Here is a 22,456-nt window from a genome sequence, read left to right as displayed (position 1 = left end):
AATGTTTCACCTGAAAAGGTTCAGCAACATTAAAAGAATAGTTGGAACAATCCACCCAGGTAAGTAGCATGGTTAGTTTGCATACTTCTGTGGATAAGGTTAAATTGGCAGTTAGTGAATGTCCTCCACAGTAAACACCAGTTTTTCCAGAATGGAATGAGTTTATCTGACCTATGTAGGGTTATTCTTTAGGGTGACTGCACATGACTTGGGATCTCACTTCTGCCCTCACAGCAAGCGTCTATCTCAGATGATTTCACACAATATCTATAGATGGGCACACTCTGGATCTTGCTTTTGGTTCAGGATCAAAAATGGCCAGAGTAGGTGAATATTACACCTGTGCAAGATACAACTCAGCTCCCAGCATGAAGATAGATTGCTGGTATCTCATATGAAGAGTACTATATAGCCTGTGGGCTGCTACCAGTGACTACAGGATGATGACTCATTGTCTTCAGCCACCAAAACAGTGGCTCAAGAATATTCTAGTGTCAGCCTCAAGGATCACCTTAATATACGAATGGCCTGCCTGAAATGTGTAAAAACTTTGGGGCTAATGTTAAAAAGCAAGCAGCAGTCATCATTCGCCAAGGCAGACTCCATGAAGTCTTATGCCATGGCTTTTGGATGAGGGAGGGTTCCTCCTCCTGCATCGGAAGGACAGCAAGCAAAACTGTCCTAAAAATTTCAGTCTGAATCCCAAAGCCATCAGCTCAGTTTCTCTCTTCCCAAAACCATACCCATGAATTTAAAAGGCAAATCACACAGACAAAATATGTACCTGGAACGTTAACAAAGCTCCCACCGATTTCACTGGGTGTTTTTGACTAATTCTTTGAAATTTTACTCTAAAAATTCTGATTAATACAGTTAAAGCTGATAGACTTTAAACTCCCCTGGTTAATCCTAAACATTGCAACACCAGTGACAGACAACCTGGTCACCTTTTGTTCTGAAGTATTTATTTGCAGTCTATCAGCAAGAGGGATTTAATTAAGACCAAACATTCAGCTTTAAATGAATTTACAGGCTTTGATATGTTTAAACACTTGTTTTAATGTAGGGTGTGCCTGGTGTTAATTTAGGAGTTCATAAAAATTTCAAAATGTATTATTTACCCAGTAGTCCTTGACTGATTCTTATATGTTTAACAAGTTCCTAAATACATATAACAAGTTCCTAATTTAACTGGTGCTGCCATTATGGTCTAGCATACAAATATTCAGGGACTTTTTAATATGCTGAGCTTTTATCCAATAGACCATAATGGTTGCTTGGAAATATTTACTAGTGGCAAGCCAGTATCACTACTGAGGGAAGGACCTTCAAAGTCTGAGGCACTATGAATGACAGAGAACGCGGAGTTACTAAGTTGTCATTGTTTCTGCTCCTCCCCCTGCCCCCCTCCCAATCATCTTCCCATCATCAAACACCTTATATCACTGTAGCATGTATCCATACATTAGAAAGCAAGGAAACAAAAAAAACTATCAATCAGCACTGAACAGTATAAGCTATGGCTATTCAGTTCCCTTAAACTGAAAAACAGAAATGAGGAAAAAGTTATTAATTTCCAGTCATTCTGGAACAGTGGATTTAAACTTCAGTATTATTAAATCTAGACAAAGAGTAACAAAAACCTTGACATCAGGTTTTTTTCTGAGATACCTCTCTTTAAACAATTTCTAATAACCAGTGGGGGAAATTCACTCTGAAGGGCTGAAAATGCATCCATTCATCAAATCAGCTCCGTACCATAGCTCAAAAAAGTGATTCATGTTAGGGTGAGGTCCAATATTAGAGATTCTTTTGAATTCTGGACAGTTAAAATTAAAGCCAAAGGCCAAGATTTTCAAAAACTGATGCCTGAAGTTAGGTTTCTAACTCCTTATTTGATACATAAATAAGCAGACTGACTTTCAGAAGTGCTGAGTACCCAGCAGCTCCCAGTGAACTCCTGCAAAAAGCAGTTCCTCTTCTGTTTCAGGTCTTTTCCTTCTTGCCTTTCATCTCTTTCCTGAAAGGCCAGCCAGAGTGGGGGAAAAGAGACATGCAATAGAACTTAGGTATGAACTTTAGGAAGGAGAGCTAGAGGGCATGACTCTCAGATGCATGTGCAAACTTGCACAGCCTATTCATATGTGCACTTACCACAGCTGTGCACTCAAATCAGGTAATTTCATAAACAGTCATGTTCACCTCTGACCATTTCCTCCAGCAGTAACAGAGCATGCAAATTAGGAATGCAATTGCATGCACAAATATCTGATAACTAGGCCCCAAAACACAAAAAAAATATGTGGATTGGCAGAAGCTTCTGTGTAAAGGCTCTATCTTTATTATCCTCTGTTTCTTGGTTGGCAGCAACACACAATTCTATATATGGGATCATCCGAAACAGGGCTGGGGAAACAGAGGATAAAAGTCAATTTATTTTCCTTTTATCTTAAAAATGAAGGCGCAATCTATGAGATTTAGAGAAGCACAGCAGAGGGTGGGATCAGAAAATCCTCAACACTGATTCTTGCTCTTCCCACCAACTAAGTGAATGGCACTGAGCAAGTCACTTAATTTCTTTATGATGTTCCTTTGGAAAATTGGGGCTAATCCTATATTCCAGAGGTGTTGGGCAGATAATTTAGTGCTTTTCACATGAGAGCTACAGAAATGCATAGTTTTGTGATTATACTAGAAACCTGATTTCATTAAAGGTTTTTCAGATGATACCACATAAGAAGTGAATCTATTCATCCTTTGAGCAAGTTAGCATTCTGTAATCTCACCTTTCCTAAAAGAATGTTTCTATAACAATGTAATATTGATAGTAAAGTACTTGCTAAACTTTTGTGAAACCAGTCAGTAAGAAAAAAATAGCCTTAAGCAGTTAGTGTTAAAAACCATACATGTGCACAGCACTAAAGATAAAAGTCTCAGATTAGCTGAATTAATATTGACAAGGATTTGTTATGTAAGCCTGACTGTTGATTTGAAGCAGCAGATCATGTTCTGTCATAATTTGAGAGATGTAAAGAAATCCAGACACACTCCCAATGTAAAAATTTTAAGAGGTCTATAGGGCTGATGGGTAAAAAATACTTTGAATAAGGGAGAAATGGAAAGGAGTAATTCAGTCTGGAAACTTAGCATCCACTAAGACACCATTCTTTCCCTCCAAACACTGATCATTTGAATAGGGAATAAGAGTTATTGTCAAACAAATTTTCTTCCTACAGTCTAGAACCAGAAGAAGTTTCATTATACAAAGGTTCTTCCTCTCCCCTCCCTTACATTTGAGGAATGTTGATTCCAGTCCTCACTCTCACAAAAATCTTGAAGTTGGTTTGCCTCCATGTTTATGCCTTAGCAGCATCAGAAGAAAAAGCAAATTTTATCTGCTGCAGCTGAGCCAGCAAGAGAGGCCACAGAGCAACAAACCCTGGTTTAATAAGACTTGCAATAATAGTGCCACTTATTTCTTAATGACAGAATTATTATTGTACATTTTTCAAAGGTGCCCATCACTACAGGAAAAACAGTTGTCTTTTAAAAGATATTTATAATACAGAGGCTATCTCCCCAGAGTCTGAAAGTAGGTCATATTTGGGCCCTAAATTACTGATAGCAACTATCTGCTTCATATGACAGGAACATTTATCAGACTTCTATCTAAAAGATTATAACCAAGTCTCAAAGATCAGGGGAGGGAACGTGTTCCCCAACTGGGCCAGGAGCAGTGTCTTAGTCGGAAAATCAGGCCACCCCCACCCCAGCTTTTGGAAGGAAGAGAAAGAAACAGAGTTTGGCAAAGCTATAAGCAACTGAAAGGAGGGTTTTATAATGGGTAGTGCCAGACCACCTTAAAAATAAGTGGTGCTACCAGCCCTGACTACAATATGTGCCCTCTTATGGTTGGGAACATTATGTCTTACTCTGCCAATGATTCAGACAGAGCACTGGGCAGGGCTGTCATCTGTTCAATTTTATCCACCAATGGAAAGTACTCAACTGAAGTGTGTTTTCAAACCTTGGCCACTAAGTATGTCGAAAAAGCTTTTAGTCTCATGTTTTCAAAGGTTTTGATTTGTATAGTTCTCTAACCAAATAGTAGTGATCAGTCACGAGATTGGTTCAAACCAGTTTCTAATAAAGACATAAGTCCATTTCTCCCTATTCTGAGAAACTGCTCAAAACGCAATACAAAATTCTGTGTAACTCACTAATTCAATGTGACTTCTGTGTAATTCAGTGTGAATTCCCCTTCGGCTTCTTGCATGCAACCCTGAGTCAGAACAGAATCTGGCTCATTTACACACCAGTACTCGAACAGCCTAATCCCCCAGAACTCTCTCTGAACTTCTACGCCTTAGAATTGAGCCATTTAGTACATAGCCAAGTGCATCCTCATTGAGCTAGTTATTGCTTCTAAGAAAATAAAGCCATTTCTATATAAAGAGAAAGCCAAGATAATGTATAAGTTCCACAGGAGTTTCTTTCTGATATTCAAATTAACCCCAGGGAAGGCTGAAACTATAGTTGGTTTGATATTTGCCTCTAACAGACTAGAGAGATTAGTTTGCTACTGTAGGGCACTTCTAAGTGCTCAGCTGAATACAATGGTTTGTTAGTACAGAACTAATTACATTAAGTTTTCTAAAAAAGAACAAGGTAGGTCAAATTTTGAGTCTACCAGCCTTCAGAGGTTCTCTTTAAATTATTATATTCCTGCTACCAGCTATGCAAATAAATTCCCCGTGCCTTTAAACAGAACTTGAAGTGGTATCGCTTTACTTGTCAAATAGCAAGAATTTGTATTCAACTTCAGTAAGTCTTTTATACAGCTCCTAGGCACTGGAACAGACTTCAAGAGGTATGAAATTAACTGATTGGAGTTCTGTGGAAGATTTTGAATCATTCATGTATGATGGATAACTGTTCCCATTGTTAAAATTATATTGTTTTAAATTATATCATTGTTTTATGTTCATAGATTTTATAGTTTTATATAATGTAAAACTGCATGTATTAACAGTCTGCCATCTTTGCCAGACCTCTCCTGGAAAAGACATTTATGATTGAACAATCCATTTCTGATAAAGGTTTTTAAAAAAAAAAGGAGGGGGTATATTTCCTTCCCAATGACTAACAGTCATTAGCGTTAATGGAAGTTACATGTACATATTCACCAATACAGATAATATTCCCCCAGAGCATGAATCTCATTTAAATTCATAAGCAGATTAAGACCCAAGAACTAGAACACTCTGTCACAAAATCCTGACCCTACTGAAATCAATGCAAAAGTACAAACCGTGGTCCCACTGAAGCTAAGTCTGAAGTTAGAATAGTCTTTGCAAATTTGTTGTATTTTGTGGCACAAACATGTGTCTTGATATTTCTCAGCAGCTACATCATAGTCAGCAAATCATTCAGCAGTACAGAGAACAGTTTATTTTATCAAAATTAACATCACTGTATTAATCAAACCCTCTCCTGTGTTCCCTGTTGGGATTGTTTGTTAGCCTTCTGAAGGTTTAAAGTAGAAAGACAGCCGTGTAAGAATGAGGATTTGGGCGATGGAATACAAGACAGACCAAGGCTCCAACATATTTCAGAGGTCCCGTGTATGCTCAATCTAGTTATAAACCAAGGCCCTGATCCTGTAAACTGATCCATGCAGGCGGACCCCACTGCATGGATCTGTGCAGATCACAGTCCAGCATTGGGACCCAAATGGGTTTTTCAATTTTTAATACAGGTCTAAACTGCATAATTTGGATCCATTACTCTTTTTTTTTTTTTAAATGTTTGGTTCCATTAATACTACTTTGTGAACCTCTGCCGGTATGAGCTGGCCAAACCCCTGATCTTAAGGTTTATTCTATTTTAATGCTTTCAGTGTAAATTCTGTCTCTGGACACTGAAAGTAGTGGAAAGCCATGTGAAAGGAGCTTTAGCCCTCAATTACAACCCTCTTAACAGGATTAAGTGAAAAAAATCTATAACCATATTTTAATGCATAAACTCCATATTGTCGTTTGTAGTTGACAAATATCTATTTCATAGCAAAATAACATCACAGGAACAGCTGGATGGCAGTTTCAAGCTCAAATGAACTAGCAGCACATGCTGACAAGTCATCTCTGATTGCTTTTGAATGGCAGCACATGCAGATTTATTCCCTGCTATAAATTAGAACAATTATTTCTCTGCAGTTCACTTGTTATTTCAGACAGTGAATCCCACCACACATTGTTGTTTTTTTTAAAAGGATATCTTCCCTTTCCTTGATGATAAGTTCATTCTGCTCCTCTAGCTGTCTGATCTTCTTCTCAAATGACTCCTGTTCTGCTCTCAGGCGCTCCTCTGTCTCTTCCTTTTCCTCACTTACCCTGAAACGATTAGAGAGAGACCAATGGCCCTGTCAGAGCGAAATAAAATACATGACCACGACCACGGTGCCTAATTTCTGATCTTTCCAGGGAAACTTTATACGTCATCAATCCACCTCCTCCGCCTGAAACCAATTTAGGCCTTCATCTGGCAACTTCCCCCAACTTTGAAGTGAAATATACATATGACTTTATGCAAGAAAACTTTTCAAGTAGGTTAGTCTCTTGGAGGGGCAGGGAAGAGGGCTGCATATAAACTACCAAGCAAGGACCCAACGCTTTATGCAATTAGATCTGTGAAGACTGACCCTTGTGACCATAATGGAGCCATACTGAGGTCCATACAAGACTTAAGAGCTTATCCATACAGATCCAGTTGTAGGATCAGGGCCCAAGACAGAGAGTTTAACAACATATTTCCATTTCTAATCTTACAAGCAAAACATTGTTTGTTTGCACATCTTTTCATCAAACAAAAAGTTTTTTAGATACCAGATTTTCTTTTGCCAAATGCTTAGGTATTAATACATGAGCAATTGCTTTTGTCTTGGCCATGAGGCCTTGTATCTTGTTGCTTGGTATAAATAATTGGACAGCAATTAAAACATAACATAAGCAAGGTTTGCAATGATAATTTATTTTTCATTTCAAAGTGAACTCCAAAGAGAAGGGGAAAACACCCAAATTATTCTGGCATTGTGTAAGCTGAAGATTATTACCCACAGACTATTCTCCTACCTATGCTAAAAATGTGGCTTGGAAATCTTGACTTTGTAAAAGCTCTCCAAAATATGCTATTTGCTTTAGACGGATAAACAACATAGATAATGCTCTTCACTTCTGTAGTTCCTTTCGCTGAAGGATCTCAAAGTGTTTTACCAATGTTCAGACCCACAGTTGTCATGCGGAAGATAACGAGATTGAATCACAATGTGTTGAAAGGCCTAGAAACTGACCACATTTCAGTTTACTTTGCTTGGAGGAGGTGGTTTTGGGGCAAGGAGGGCCTGTTCCTTGGGACAAATGGGAAGACACAGGTTGCCAGACTCACTGGATGTCCCATGATCTTCACGGAAATCAGGAACAGGCTCTGTCATCTATGTAGCACCCTAACTCTCCCATGGGGGCGTGAAGGTATTTCAAAATTTCAGGGAGCAGCCACAGAAATGTGGATTGGGTCAGCATTCTCCAGTACAGGAAAATCCACAGTGGGAGTAAGGCAGAATGCCATGGCCAGGAGACACCTGCTAGGCTCCAACCCCCAAGCCTTAACTATAGCTCAAACAAAAAGATTGTACAGAATGAGAAGTAGCTACCAGACAAGGCTGATGCTAAAGCTCAAATCCCTGCTCTCCAAACCCAAGGCCAGAAAATAAATGTATAAGGGGATGATTTGACCCTGTATCTACACCACCTTTATAGTGGGGCAATCTGAGGCTCCAGAGTTAACCATTAAGAGCAGTTTTTTATATCATACATAGCAAGAGATGACTGTGGTGTCAAATCATTCCAGCAACAAAGGGCATATGCCCATTTTCTTGTCCTACACAATTCTACACAGTCGTGGTGTTCACCAATGTAGATCCACCACAAGACTGGCTCATGTGGGGGATGCACACACCAGAGGAGGAATTCGATGAATGTAGAGAAAGCTACATGACCCTGAATCCACCTCAGGTCCCATTAACATTTGCTGCTGTAGCTGTGTATAAGTCAACATATGTCTGTCATCCAACCCTGCTCCCACAGAGAGCTCTAACGCAACTAGCTACAGGAACAGCAATCATCACTTTAGGCTCAGGCTTTTGCAGCTCACCAGAATTAGCTGCTTCTTTTTGAACCTACAGCTGCAGTACCACACATGGCCTAGCTCCATAAAGCCAGTAATAGATGCCTGCTCTCCAAGCAGCATGTAGCTTTCCGGCAAGTAGGAAACAGGGAGGAGGAACCACAAAGCAAGAGAGGAGAAGAGAATAAACAGTAGAAAGGAAAGCAACTATACACACAAATGAGACGGGGGTGGGGGGAGCAGAAAAGGTGAAGAGAAAAAAGGTGACAGCACTTACAATCAGTGGCGATTAACAAATTTGCCACCCCTAGACCCTAAAACAAATTGGTGCCCACCCCCCCCGACACGCGCCAGCTCACCTCCGCTCCCCCGCAGCAAGCCTGGGAGGGAGGGGGGAGAAGGGGAGTTGCGGCACACTTGGGGGATGGTGGCGGTGGAGCGGAGGTGAGCTGAGGCAGGGAGCGGTTCCCTGCCACCCCCCGGGTTACTCCTCACACCCGCGGGTCCCACTCACCTCTGCTCCGCCTCCTCCGAGGGCGCCGCTAGTCTCTCCCTCCCTCCCAGCACTTTCGCGCGGCAAGCCTGGGAGGGAGGTAGAAGGAGGGAAGCACGGCACGCCTAGGGGAGGAGGCAGGCCGGGGATTTGGGGAAGGGGCGGAGTTGGGGAGGAGGCGTGAGCAAATTTGTTGGCCTAGACAATCATACGCCACTGCTTATAATGAGGGGAAATAAAGGACAATGATCATCTGCTAATTGCCAGGGTGATGCTGCACCAAAAAAAGGTTGGACCCACTGATGTGAGCACAGAGCCATGCTGATTTACAACAGAATCATTCAAACTGGATAAAGCATTAGAAAATGCACTGCAGGGAATGATTCTGTATAGGCCAAAGAGGATAGGAACCAAATCTAATGGGTTTTGCCCATCTCTGTATTCTGTGCTTTATTTGTATTGTCTGCATCGTGTTCATGTGCTGCACTGCACTTCATATTTAACGCAGAGCACAGTGCACAAGCAGTTCAGCGATGCTCTTTGATAAATGTTGCCACGTATCTTGTGACATCGCTTACTGCTTTGTCATTTAAAGCACAAGATACGTGGCAGTATATGCTTATGTACCACAAAGCAAGAGACAGTCCATAAAGAGCACATAAGAGACAGAAGACATTATCACTCACAAGAGGTAGGAAAAGGAAGTCAAGGAAAAGGAATACAAGTACTCTGTCAGATTATACTGGATTTATGTCACATCCTGGACAAGGCTCAATAAGATTATTATTTATTTATTGTACTGCCTTCCCTTGGAAATAACAAATGGTTTTTATTGGTATTGGGAAGGACTTTGTGGCCAAACTAAAAAACTTTATTCAGTTTGTGGTGGTTTGAAATAGGATTTTCACCAGTCTTTTCTTCCTCCTGGGGTCAGAAAGACAGCTGAACCTTCAAAGGGCAACAACACTTCTGTCATCCCACCTCCTAATATACATAGCTTTTGGACTCTGTTGCCATTGTTCATAGGAGAGAATGCTTTATTACTGGCTGAGAACAAAGACAACAAACCAATAAAACAATTTCAAGGTTTACTGCTACAACTGCAATCTATCTTCTTGTGCAATTTACATTCAAACCCCTTGGCACAAGATATAAAAAACCTTTGCTCAAGATACCTTTTAAATTTAGCTCAGACTTGGTAACTTTACCAACTACATAAGGTCCTGCATATTTTCTACTAAGGGGCTTACAGAATGAAGACATGTTTTTAGTATACCAGCAATGGAAGAAAATCCTCATGTGATCATAACAGCCACTAGATCAGTGTTTCCCCAACAGTGGTTTAGGTACTGCTCACAGTTTGCCAGGCATATGGCCGTCCAGCACAGAGACAAAGGATAACATTTTCAATAGCACCAAAACGCGACAAGGTCCCAAGTCCTATTTTCAAAAGTGATTTAGGAGCCCATGTCTCATTGACTTTCAATGGGACTTAAGTGCCTAGATTTCTCTTGAAAACTCTACCCAAAAGCCCTGCTTTGAAGAGCTTAAAAACCCATGGATTTGACCCTGCAAAGGGATCCACCTGTATGGAACCTTATGCTTGTGCACAGCCTGACTCTTCAGCACGCATGCAGAATTAAGACCTAAACAGTCAACAGATGGGATGGGTGGAAAGAATGTGACATCAAAAGCAAATTAGTAAAGCCACCATCTATTTTGTTCACTTCACTGAGGGGAAGACCAGGGCTCACAGCAATCAAGGAAATAGTGTTTTAAGGACAGGATTGGCTTTGAAAGTGACAATCAGGGCATCCTGAGCAAGACAGGACAGCAGCGGGTGCACCAGCACAAGACAGAGCAGGGTCTAGCCTGCTCAGTGGGGATGAAAGGTAACCAGGGAGCACCAAGCAAAATACAGCTTTACAGGTGATTAAATAAGCTCTCTTTATCTTGAAGGCAACTTCCACCCCTAACTCGCTGCTGGGTCTGCAGTCCAGGAACACACCTAAGGCCTGAATAACCAGCAGCTGCAGGGCCAAATACTAACTAAACTCAGTGTAGTTAAGGCAATGGTAGGTAGTGGGAAGACAACAGAGAAATGCAGTTGTCTATGCAGTCAAGCTGAAAAGAAGGCAGCAGAGAACCTGACAACCTTACAGAACAAAGTGAACATCCTCTGTGATGTCAGGACATCACCATGCGCTCTGTCAGGTAAGCTAGGGATATGAAAAAAAAAGAATTAGAGAAGTTCATGGAGGACAGCTCCATCAATGGCTATTAGCCAGGATGGTCAGAGGCACAACCCCATGCTCTAGGGAACCCTAAACCTTTGACTGCCAGAAGCTGGTACTGGATGATTGAGGATGGATCACTCAAAAAATTGCCCTGTTCTGTTAACTCCCTCGGAGGCATCTCACATTGGCCACTGCTGGAAGACAGGATATTGGACTAGATGGACCGCTGGTCTAACCCAGTATGGCCATTTGTATCTTTTTATGAACAAGTTGACAATGGCCACCCCAACAGCAAATATACTACCACTGTACTGAACTGGACAGGCATCTCCACACAGCTGTGTACAACTTAACTCCTGCCATACCTATGGCTACAAAGTCCACAAATGAACAGTAGCAACACTCCCCAGCAGTTAACATCTCCACGCCACAGATACTGATTAAACCTTATCCTGCATGCTGCTGTAGCTCTAGGGGCCACAGTCCAGCTGTGTCACCATCAATGCTTGCTACTGAGGTGTATACAGAGGACTGAGTGTGCATCCCCTCAGACTTCCTTCTATGTCCTCTTGGGTCCCCTAAAGATTTCCTTTAATCAAAGTTTCTATTCTCTTACCCAGGTGTCAACACAGGGAGACTATAGTGTTTTTAAGTGTAGAAGGCTGGAATGTCATTGCCTCGGTAATGCTCTCCAGGCTGCCAAGTTGTTACAGCTGCTCAGTGCTTCTGTTCTTGGAGCTCCAGTGTTATCAGCACAAGCAGATAGTGCAGCCTGCTAATTCGGCAGACCGCAATGTTACTCATAAAAAAAGACCACCAGCACAGTTTAGAGACAAAAGGCACTTGGCCAGGTTTATAGCCCTCAAAGCACAGTCCTAGCGCCGGTAGGAGCTACAGGTACAGTAACATGTGAGAGCCCTGTGGCAATGAGCAGCTCAGTCAGCAGCCAGAATTTCTGTTGTCCCCTCGGACACACAAAGGATTATGGCAAGGTACCCCAAGACTTCTAGACAAACAATTTACATACCACCTTAAATATTTCATGACATCTCCTTGTATCTTGTTCCCGAGGTCTTGGGCAAAACATCCCTATTCAAAGGGCTTAAGTTCAGCCGGAGCTGTCTGGAGTGGCGCCCCAATGTACCCCAGCAGGGCTGAATCACTAAGCCCCGGAGCCTCCACCCCCAGGAGAGCTGAAGCCCCAAGACTCCCCTCCCCTGCAGCTGAAGCCTAGAGCCCTGTCGCCCTGCAGGGCAGAAGCCCAAGCTTCCCCCCACCACCAGCCCAGCAGCTGAAGGCTGAATCTTGGAGCCTCAAGTTCCCGCTTTCTCCCCCTCTAGGCCCTGGAGTTTTTATAGCATGTGGTGGGGTTGGGGAGCCCCTCTGGGAAATAATCTATGAGAATTTAAGCCGTGACTATTCATCACTTTTGTCAAACCCTCTTATCTTGTGCTAGGTCAGGAGGTACCTGTGCTACTCTTTTGGAATGTGTTCACATACTTACCCAGTGCCTAGTACTTCTTAGAAGTGCCTGTGTTTTAGCAACACTAGCAGTACCTTTGCTAAGTTCATGTACCAGATAGTAAACTTGTAAGCATCTGCTTTAATACATCGCCTGACTTTGGCTCATAAACACAGGTCTTGCACCAGGCCCAGTGCTCCAGGCTCTCTTTCTCTCTACTACATATAGCAGGAGTAGGCAACCTATGACACGCGTGCCAAAGGTGGCACACAAGCTCATTTTCAGTGGCACTCACACTGCCTGGGTCCTGGCCACCAGTCCGGGGGCCTCTGCATTTTAATTAGTTTTAAATTAAGCTTCTTAAAGATTTTTTAAACCTTATTTACTTTACATACGACAATAGTTTAATTATATATTATAGACTTATAGAAAGAGATCTTCTAAAAATGTTAAAATATATTACTGGCACATGAAACCTTAAATCAGAGTGAATAAATGAAGACTCGGCACACCACTTCTGAAAGGTTGCCGACCCATGACATATAGAATCTCTGGTTTTAGAGCCAAGATATCCACGCCCAACAACCCAATCCACATGCTTGGTAAACCACACAGAGAAAGCAGATGAGTATCTCAGACACAGCTACCCTGTTCCCCCAGCTATCCTCATATCCCCTAACAAAGATGCAATAGGAGGAGGATTTCATCCTCATGTTGTTCCTTAGCGTATAGGAACAGCAAACTCTCCATTCTGAGCTCCTGCACACTCATTGACAGAGGACATGAATTCCATTATACAGTATCTGCCAAGTCAGGCAAGGGCATTCTACATTCTGTGACAATACTATGCACGCATACAGTAATGTTCTGCCACCCTTTTCAGGTGTGTGTAATAATGTACCTCCAGTTGGATGCAGACACTTCAATCTCATTTTGAGACGGGCAAATTGCTATACCAGTGCTCTGCCTTTAACTGAAGATTTAATAAAGGGTGAGGGGCTCGATTTTCTAGGGGCGCCCTCTGTCAACTGAGAGAAGACAAACAGAAAGATCAAGTACTTGTCCTCCCAGTGCTGTGAGGAGTAGGACTGCTAATGAACGAGTCTGCATGGTATATGCATCTTATCTGATACTTCTACTCACCCAAAATACAGCTGAATTCCTTGACTCCACACACAAACTGTGAGGGCAGGGAAGAAGAATTTGGGGGGTGGAGCATAAAGACAAGAATCAGCAAATCTTGCTACTACAGCTGTGAACTATCGCTTAGCGTCACACGTATCTCATTCCTAGTGAGGATGCTCCCTATTCATGGAAGCTGTCGATCCTGGGAATCCTCAAAGGATACAACCCCCCATCCACTATGCCAGACACTGAAGGAGAGTGGGCTCTCAAGACTCTTGTATTAGTTGCAAAAACATGATTCGGTCAAGTGTATTGTGTGGCCACTCCTGCCACTCTACTTAGTTAGTCCCAGGGGCAGTGTCGGACAGATAGCTGGCTGATGCCCATGATATCCCCAACTGTTCCTCTGGAAGGATCCAGGGCAGTTGTGACTCTGTCCAGGAGTGAGAGGGTGTGGATCCTGTGTGTTGCTCTCTCCCCATTACTGCTCTGGGAAGCCTGCATCAGTGTGAGGTGAAGGAACATCTTCCCTAGCTAATAGGTCCTGTGTGGAGAGTAATGGTTTAACTTGTTCCTGCTGGTATAGTTGTGACACTTGCATCAGTAAGCCAGAAGCAGCTGCCTGAGTACATGGGAACCTCTGAGTATTTTTGAAACACCCATGGAGCAGCGAGTCCAATGATCATACCCCACTTGCACTGCTCAGTACACAGAGCACTCTGGTAACTTAGCCATAACTAACCCCAGCTCTGAAATTCCTCAAGGAATCAACAATGAGCAGAGACCCATCTGGAACTTGAAAAAAAGGCACACGGTGCCTGCAAAACCTTTTGAATGTCTAGCATCAGTTACTATGGACAGTGGAGTGATGAGTCCACCCAGATTCTCTAGTTAACGCGAAGAGAGCATTGGATGTATTTAAAAGGCACATAAAGTAAAGAAGATGTGACATAGCCAACAACAGACCAGTTTCATTTGGAACACCCAGTCCAGTTCATGTCCCTTCACCTTAAGATGTAAAAAAGTTTGGATAGGTTCAGAAAAAGACAAAGAGATGGCTAGGATTTACAAGTGACAGAAGAGTGCAAAACCTATAATTATTTAGCCTCAAAAAGAAGATTAGAAGGGATCTGACGGAGTTCCTTCTTTCAACCTGGCCTGAAAATTCAATTTCATCAAGTCTCTAATAGCTAGTGTGTGGTCAACCCTTGAAATTCCCTGCAGCACAGGTCAGAAGCAAATACTATAGCTGGAATTTTTCCAAAGGATAGGATAATATTATAGTTAACAACATTAGAACTTAGTCAAAGTAAGGTAAAAATAATCCTCTTCCATGTTTCAGTATATCAGCTAATCTTCAGCAGAGTCTGGAAGGAATACGCACACACACTACTACTACTAGAGGAAATCTACGCCACTGCACATACATAGAATTTAGGTCCCCACATATTTCTTTGCTTCCCTGCTGAAAAATGACTTTCTGATGGGGAAGTAAAAGGAAGCCACAAGAGGAGTCACGTGACCCTCACCAGCAGTATGTTTCGCTTGCCCAGGGCAGTCAGCAGAGAGATAAATCGCTATGTGGCAGGGGGCAGGACTGGGGATGACCCTGCTAGTGGCTCCTATCCTGTGCTGCGTTCAGCTGCTAGCCCCGGCTGGGATGGGGAGAACGAGACTTCCTCTTCCTGTGCACAGCATCTGGGGCCAGGTCAGACCCACCCCCCTGATTTCCCCTCCAAGCTGTAGGAAGCTCTGAAAACTCCTCTCCTCATGCTTCCTGCACTCATCGCTCCTCAGCTGCAGGGGAAGGGATCACTGTACAGGGAGCTGCTCCTCCATCTGCCCAACCCCTGTGCATCCAGATCCCCTCATATCCAGACCCTCCCGCTAAAACTCATCCCCTCCCTCGCATCCAGAACCCCCTGACAAAGCCCACTCTCCCTGCACCACCCGCCCCAGAAACCCCACCATATCGAGACCCAACCAGCTGCACCTAGATCCCCACCCCACTGAGCCCTCTACACCCAGACAACTACCCTCACCTCGACCCCCCCTGCAGAGCCCCATTGCAGCCAGAGCCCCCTCTAACGCCCCCAATAATCCTCTGTGTATCCAGATCCCCCCAGGATCCCTTCCTGAGCTGCCCACACTCAGATTACCCCACACAGAACTCTCTCAACCCACACCAAGCCCCTCCACACTTGGATCCTGCCCTGCTGAGGCTGCCTGCCCATAGCTGGTGCACCTGGTATGGAGTGGCAGGGCCCTGAGGTGTTTCTGGAATAGGCCTGGTCCTTGCGCTGTGTCAGGGTTGGGTCCAGTCTCACTGCTGAGTCCATGTCCCAGTGGGGAGCTGCACAGTGATCTCCTGCCTCTGTGCAGCCAGTGGCCTGTGCTCCCCACTGCCATTCTGGAGCATCCACATTTATTTGAGAAATAAAATTTGCAGAATTTTGCAGATTTTTAAAATATTGTTTGCAGAGTTTTTAATTTTTTGGTGCAGAATGCCCTCAAGAACAACACACACACACTTTTCCACATACAAAATTGCAAGGGTAAAGAGATGAGGACAATCTCCAGTTGCTCCACCAGTCATAAACCATTGCAGAAAAGTCAAGATATCCAATGAGATGGTCAATAACTTGAGCTATTACAGCAAATCTTGGGTGAAATTCTGACCACTTGCATCAATGGAAGTTCTGCCACTGACTTCAGTATGGCCAGGATTTTATCCCTTCCTTCAGTTTGTCTTGAGATGGGCAGTTATTAACCAAACAATGTCCATCCATGATCCTGTGATAAACATGCAGGAATTATTCTCAGCTACCATGACATTTCCATGCATACAGTGTGGAACAATCAGAACCTATGAAGTTTCTCTCTGGCCAGATGAGGTTTTTATTTTATTAATTATTATTATTATTAATGGCTATTATTGTTTACTGCAAAGTCTATCTGGAAATTTCAGTATTTTACTGGTTCTTTTGCTACTAAGAAATATCAAATTATGGAAGAGTTTTTTTTTTAAAAGCAAATGATGTGAGAGGAGTTAGAGTTTAACTTTCCTATCACTCTTGCAAAGGACTTTTAATTACATCCAATAAAAATATGATTAGATTTAAAAATAAAAGAGAACTAAATATAAAATAATAGTGTTCCACTAATTTTACCTTTCAAAATTAATGTTGCTGCACTTTCTATTTTTCTTCAGAGAAATGACAGGCAGAAATATCAATCTATCCTCAGGGAAAAATCAAAGCATCTGAGACTTTAAAAGAATCCCGTGTTTAAATGAGTTAGTGCATTGGAATTCAGTTGGGAGCAGTGTATTTTGAGTAACAATGTAATAGAGGGTTTTTTTCATTATTAGATTATACACCTATATATCAAACATTGGGGCCTGCTTCTAGAACAGCTACAACATTTGACCATTTGTAAGCAGGCTTCAGTGCAATCTATTCTTCATTACAGCCTTAACTAGACATTCTAACACATGGAATAGTTAAAAATGAAGAGTTGGAAGTTTACTAAAAGATTGTACAGCAAAAATTTGTAACAAGTTATTACGAGGAAAGTATTCCAGTTGATGAAGAGAATAAATCAACATTTCTAGCTGCATCACTGATTTACTGGGTGATATTTCATCTCTGTGCCTCAGTTTCTCTATCTGAGAAAATAAGGCTAATGATGCTTGCTCACTATTGCAAAGCATTTTGAAATCTATGGTTAAAAACAGCTGAAGAAGTATTTTTAGAATTTGTAGGGACATATCAAAATGTTTAGGCAAAAATATGATTTCATATTTTGGACACCATTTTTCATCTCGAAGAATGCATGAAATTTTACAAAAAGTGTTCTTTTCTTTGAAGAAAAAAAAAAGAATACTATGAAAAAATACCAGCAGCCCAGTGAGAACACACAACTGAAACATACAGTTAGGTATACAGCAGATTCCAGGATAAACGTTCAAAAGGGGGTTTTTGTTTTTTAAATTAAAAAAAGAGTGTGACCTCTATTGTATTATGAAGTCTTTGACAGTGTAACTAGGATTTCCAAAAGAATGCATGCCCTATAGTGATGATTGTGTAAAAAATGGTGCATTTGTTCAGTCAGGTAACTTATGCACATTTAGAGACCCACGCAGTATGTGTTTTAATCTGAAATGTTAGTGGAGGGGATAAAATCTGCAGATTTTTTTAAATTCTTTATTTAGAATCTGATTGTTCCCCTTATAAAGTTTTATTTCTCCTAAATTAACTATTGATATTACCATCTGACAGAAAAATAAGCTTCCTAGGGAAAGTCAAGTGCCTGGGATTCCCTAGCAACAGACCTCTCCACTGAGCACACGTGGATGCTAAACATCAAGTAAAGAGATTATGATCTTCTCGATATTATTCTTTAATATTTATGTTATAGTAGCAGCTTGAGGCTCAATCAGGATTAAGGTGCAATGGTGCTTGGAGCAGTACAAACACATGGACCCTGCCCCAGAGAGCTTACATAGCAAAAAAAAATCTGATTTTTTTTGTTTTACCATCAAAAGCAAACAAGCAGGTACTCAATGAAGCTTTTTAAAGATTATAAGTAAGCAATGCTGGTGATCACAAATTGCCTTTGCCTTTAATACATGGAAGAAACATGGTACATCCTAAAATTCACCGTAACGTAACATTACGAAATGTTCTTTCCCTCCTTTTAAATGGAAACTAAAACAGGGTGACTCACTCAGTTCCTTTTCATTTTTCATCTTTGTGTGGTGAGGAGACTCAAATCTTTTTCAATCACGGGGGGGGAGGGGTGTTAAAACATGTAAGACAGGAGATAGATTGCTTATTTGCACTGTACAGTGATGGTCACAAACACCACCCTATACCGAAAACCTATTGACCACTATACTTACCTACACACCTCCAGCTTCCATCCAGGACACATCATACGATCCATTGTCTACAGCCAAGCCCTAAGATACAACCACATTTGCTCCAATCCTCACACAGAGACAAACACCTACAAGATCTTTATCAAGTTCTTAAAACTACAATACTTACCTGGGGAAGTGAAGAAACAGATTGACAGAGCGAGACAGTACCCAGAAGTCACCTACTATAGGACAGGACTAACAAAGTAATAGAACACCACTGGCCATCACAGGCAGCCCCCAGCTAAAACCTCTCCAGCACATCATCAACAATCTACAACCTATCCTGGAAAAGAATCCCTTGCTCTCACAGACCTTGGGAGGCAGGCCAATCCTCGCTTACAGACAGCCCTCACCACCTCCAACCCGAAGCAAATACTCACCAGCAACTACACACCACACCACAGAAACACTCACCCAGGACCCAACCCCTGTAACAAACCCCGTTGCTTTCTCTGTCCCCATATCTTCTCTAGCGACACCAGAGGACCCAACCACATGAGCCACACCATCAGGGGCTCATTCACCTGCACATCTACTAATGTGATATATGCCATCATGTGCCAGCAATGCCCCTCTGCCATGTAAACTGGCCAAACTGGACAGTCTCTATGTAAAAGAATAAATGGACATAAATGACACATCAGGAATGGTAACACACAAAAGCTAGTAAGAGAACACTTCAATCTCTCTGGACATTCTATAACAGATTTAAAAGTAGTCATCCCAATGAGAAAACTTCAAAAACAGACTTCAAAGAGAAACTGCAGAGCTACAATTCATTTGCAAACTTAACACTTCTAATTTTGGCTTGAATAGGGACTGGCAGTGGCTGGCTCACTACAAAAGCCATTTCCCTCTCTTGGTTTTGACACTTCCTCATTATTGAGAGTGGATCACATCCACCCTGACTGGCTTTGTCAGCACTGGTTTTCCACTTGTAAGGTAACTCCTTTCTCTTCATGTGCCAGGATATTTATGCCTGCATCTGTAATTTTCACTCCATGCATCTGAAGAAGTGGGGCTTTTTTAACCACAAAAGCTTATGCCCCTACCTCTAAATGGTAGTTCTCTTAAAACTTGCTCCACTGGCAGATGAGCACTGCAAAGTTTCATACCAGCAAAGTTTGTGATTTCAGAAAACACAGGAAATAACTGAAAGAATTTAATATTTTCTTTTACACGAGAGGAAAGAGCCCTTGTTGCAACTAACAGCCTCGCTACACTTGTGAGTTATAGTGCATTAAAAGAGCCCCAGGCACACTAGCTCACAACCCGTCCACACTGGCAAGGCACGTAGAGCGCTCTGACTCCACGGCTGCAGTGCTCCTGGTACTCCACCTCGGCGAGAGGAATAACATTTGCTGCGCGCCCGCTGGAGCGCCCCAGCGTCAGTGTGAATGAGATGTTGCATTACTGCCCTCTGATCAGCCTCTGGAAACGTCTCATAATCCCCTTAAGTCAAGTGGCCACTCTTGTCATTGTTTTGGATATGCCCTTTGAAAGCTCCGTTTGACAGCCAGCTGCTTATCTGCTCCGAGACAAAACAACCATTACTATGGAATGCTGTGTGAGAGAGAGGGAGGTGGGGGAGGTCTGCTGCTGTCTGAACTTACAAGAAAGCATGCTGACATGCTCTCAGCTCCCCAAAAACTCACTCTCCCCCCACATATATACAACACACTCCCTGTCACACTCCACGCCCCCCCCATTTGAAAAGCACATTGCAGCCACCTGTATGCTGGGATAGCTACCACAATGCACTGCTCTCTGTGGCATTGCAAGAGCTGCTAATGTGGCCACATCAGTGCGCTGTCAGCTGTCAGTGTGGACAGACTGCAGTGCTTTCCCTACTGCGCTCTGGTTTAACTCAAAGCACTCTACATTTGCAAATGTAACCATGCCCTAAGGCCATGATCCTGTAACTAGCTCTGTGTGAACAGGCTCCTGCAATGTGCAGGATAAAGGCCTATTAGCTTGATGCCGCCTAGCTTTTTTTTGGTCAAGGGGGGGTAAGTCTCTTCCAGCAAGAGCAATCACTTTATGCTTATGTCTGTTTAATAAAGATGAAGTTCTAAGATGTCTGGTATTAACTCAAAGAATGACTCTCCCTAAACATAATGCATTTTTAGGTGAAGCTTCTTCTCACCTGGCAAGCTCTTTAATTAAGTTTGCAATGCGTCTCTTGTCCTCGGGACACAAATCCTTTAAAGAAGCACTCTTCGCTCCTCCTTCATTAGTGATCTGAAAAGTAAAATCTGCATTTTAAAATGCAATAGTATATACAGAACAAGTATTTCTGACACTATTAAAAGTATTTCAGGATGTAATGGTTAGAAAATTATGCTAAACAAACTCAGACTGGAAGCATGGTGCCTATTTTTAACCTGAAGAGTAATTAACCATTGGAACAATTTACAACATTTTGAGGTGGATTCTTCTAAAAAAAAAGACATGCTCTAATTCAACCACAAGTTACTGGGCTCAATGCAGGGTTTGCTGGGCAACGTTTTCTGGCTCGTGTTATGCAGGAGATTCAACCAGACAATCAAAATGGTCCCTGGTGGCCTACAAATCTAGGATTATATTTCTATTGTGACTTCACCCAAATTGACAGATCAAAATCAGGAACTCATTGTGTGGCTAAACACAGGAGTCAGAGAGCAACAGGAATGCAACATATAAGCAGTGATCAGGGTGATAACAGGATAGGTATCTTGTTAGCTCCATTGTGTTTTGTTTATTTAGAAACATACACTAAACTGAGTTACCCCCACCCCCACTAGCCATTGTCAGTTTTTTTTATTAGATTTAAAATCTAAACTATACTCAACTGTTTCTCAACTACTGCCAGTCCTGCCCCACAAACAAGATAATTTTTAAATCTAATCTACCATGCTCTCTTCTTTCTGAGCCAGTCCACTCCTATATTTCACCTAAATAAATGGATGCATTTGGTACCCATGTCCACCAGAGGGCGTACACAGTTTATAGTTTAAAAGTCAGTTCTCACAGTATCACTGTTATTGTAATTACATATAATTAAGCTTGGACAAGTTAGATTATTATTGGTCAATGTTGATTTCACTATGCATATACAAACAGTGAAAAAATATTTCCATCAATGATCAAAATTTAGAGATAGGCAAGGAAAACACCATTTGAGAACTTACAGTTTGATTTAAGGGTATCTACACCTCTACCCCGATATAATGCTGTCCTCGAGAGCCAAAAAATCTTACTGCGTTATAGGTGAAACCGTGTTATATTGAACTCGCTTTGATCCGCCGGAGTGCGCAGCCCCGCTGCTTTACCGCGTTATATCCAAATTCGTGTTACATCGGGTCATGTTATATCGGGGCAGAAGTGTACTTTGTATATTGACATGTGAGGTTGACACTTTGTTTTAACAATTATAAAACCTTCATTTTTTATTCTCAACATCTACTGTCATTAAATAATTATTGTCTTACCTGTACTTAATTTCCCACAACTGAATATTGAATTGTAAAAATCTAATTAAGTCCATAAAGAGAGAAAATATCAATCAACATTATATTAAAAAAATTGAATTCTGCAAAGCCTACATATAACTGTGGATATTTCCATGGGCTTCTCCACTGAACTCTAAGTTTGGCCTTACTTAGTAAAAGAACAACTTTATACAGCTAGTGACAGTTATCCAAGGCCTGTGCCCGGCATTATCATACTACAGTGATGAGCTCAGTATAGGAACCTATATGGAATACAAAGCGACCCAAAAAAGGAGGTGGAGATTGAATTATTTTTAATCCATATTATTTTCTCCAAGAATTTGGTAGTAATAAAACAGAAATCAAACTAAGTGGAAGTAATGGCAAATACTCAAGAAAGTTTACAGTGTGCTAGATCTTTACATACATGTAATAAAACCGACACGTTCCTATATGCTTGAGTAGATTGAAGAGTTCTAAACCTTGAACATCAGATGATGTAGTCAAATCGTACAAAATTCTTTCGATTCTACTAGTATCTTATGAGGATGTTAAATAGCAGCT

The 22,456-nt window shown here is 41.8% G+C and overlaps 1 protein-coding gene across 2 annotated transcripts in view; it reads right to left on the bottom strand.

Annotated features, from left to right (window-relative positions):
• The window catches only part of KIAA1328 (KIAA1328 ortholog), a 262,209-nt gene that overhangs the window by 229,441 nt on the left and 10,312 nt on the right, over positions 1–22,456 (bottom strand). For both annotated transcript variants that reach the window (XM_050943589.1, XM_050943590.1), the window contains exons 4-5: positions 20,569–20,663; positions 6,277–6,392 (exon numbers count right to left, since the gene is read on the bottom strand). In XM_050943589.1, coding sequence (XP_050799546.1) covers positions 6,277–6,392; positions 20,569–20,663 — 211 coding nt within the window. The remainder of the gene's footprint in view (positions 1–6,276; positions 6,393–20,568; positions 20,664–22,456) is intronic.

The sequence above is a fragment of the Gopherus flavomarginatus genome, chromosome 3 (genome assembly GCF_025201925.1).
Source record: "Gopherus flavomarginatus isolate rGopFla2 chromosome 3, rGopFla2.mat.asm, whole genome shotgun sequence".
Lineage (NCBI taxonomy): Eukaryota > Metazoa > Chordata > Testudines > Testudinidae > Gopherus > Gopherus flavomarginatus.
Note: the sequence above shows the minus strand (reverse complement) of the source record. Positions and strands in the feature narration are given on the sequence as shown.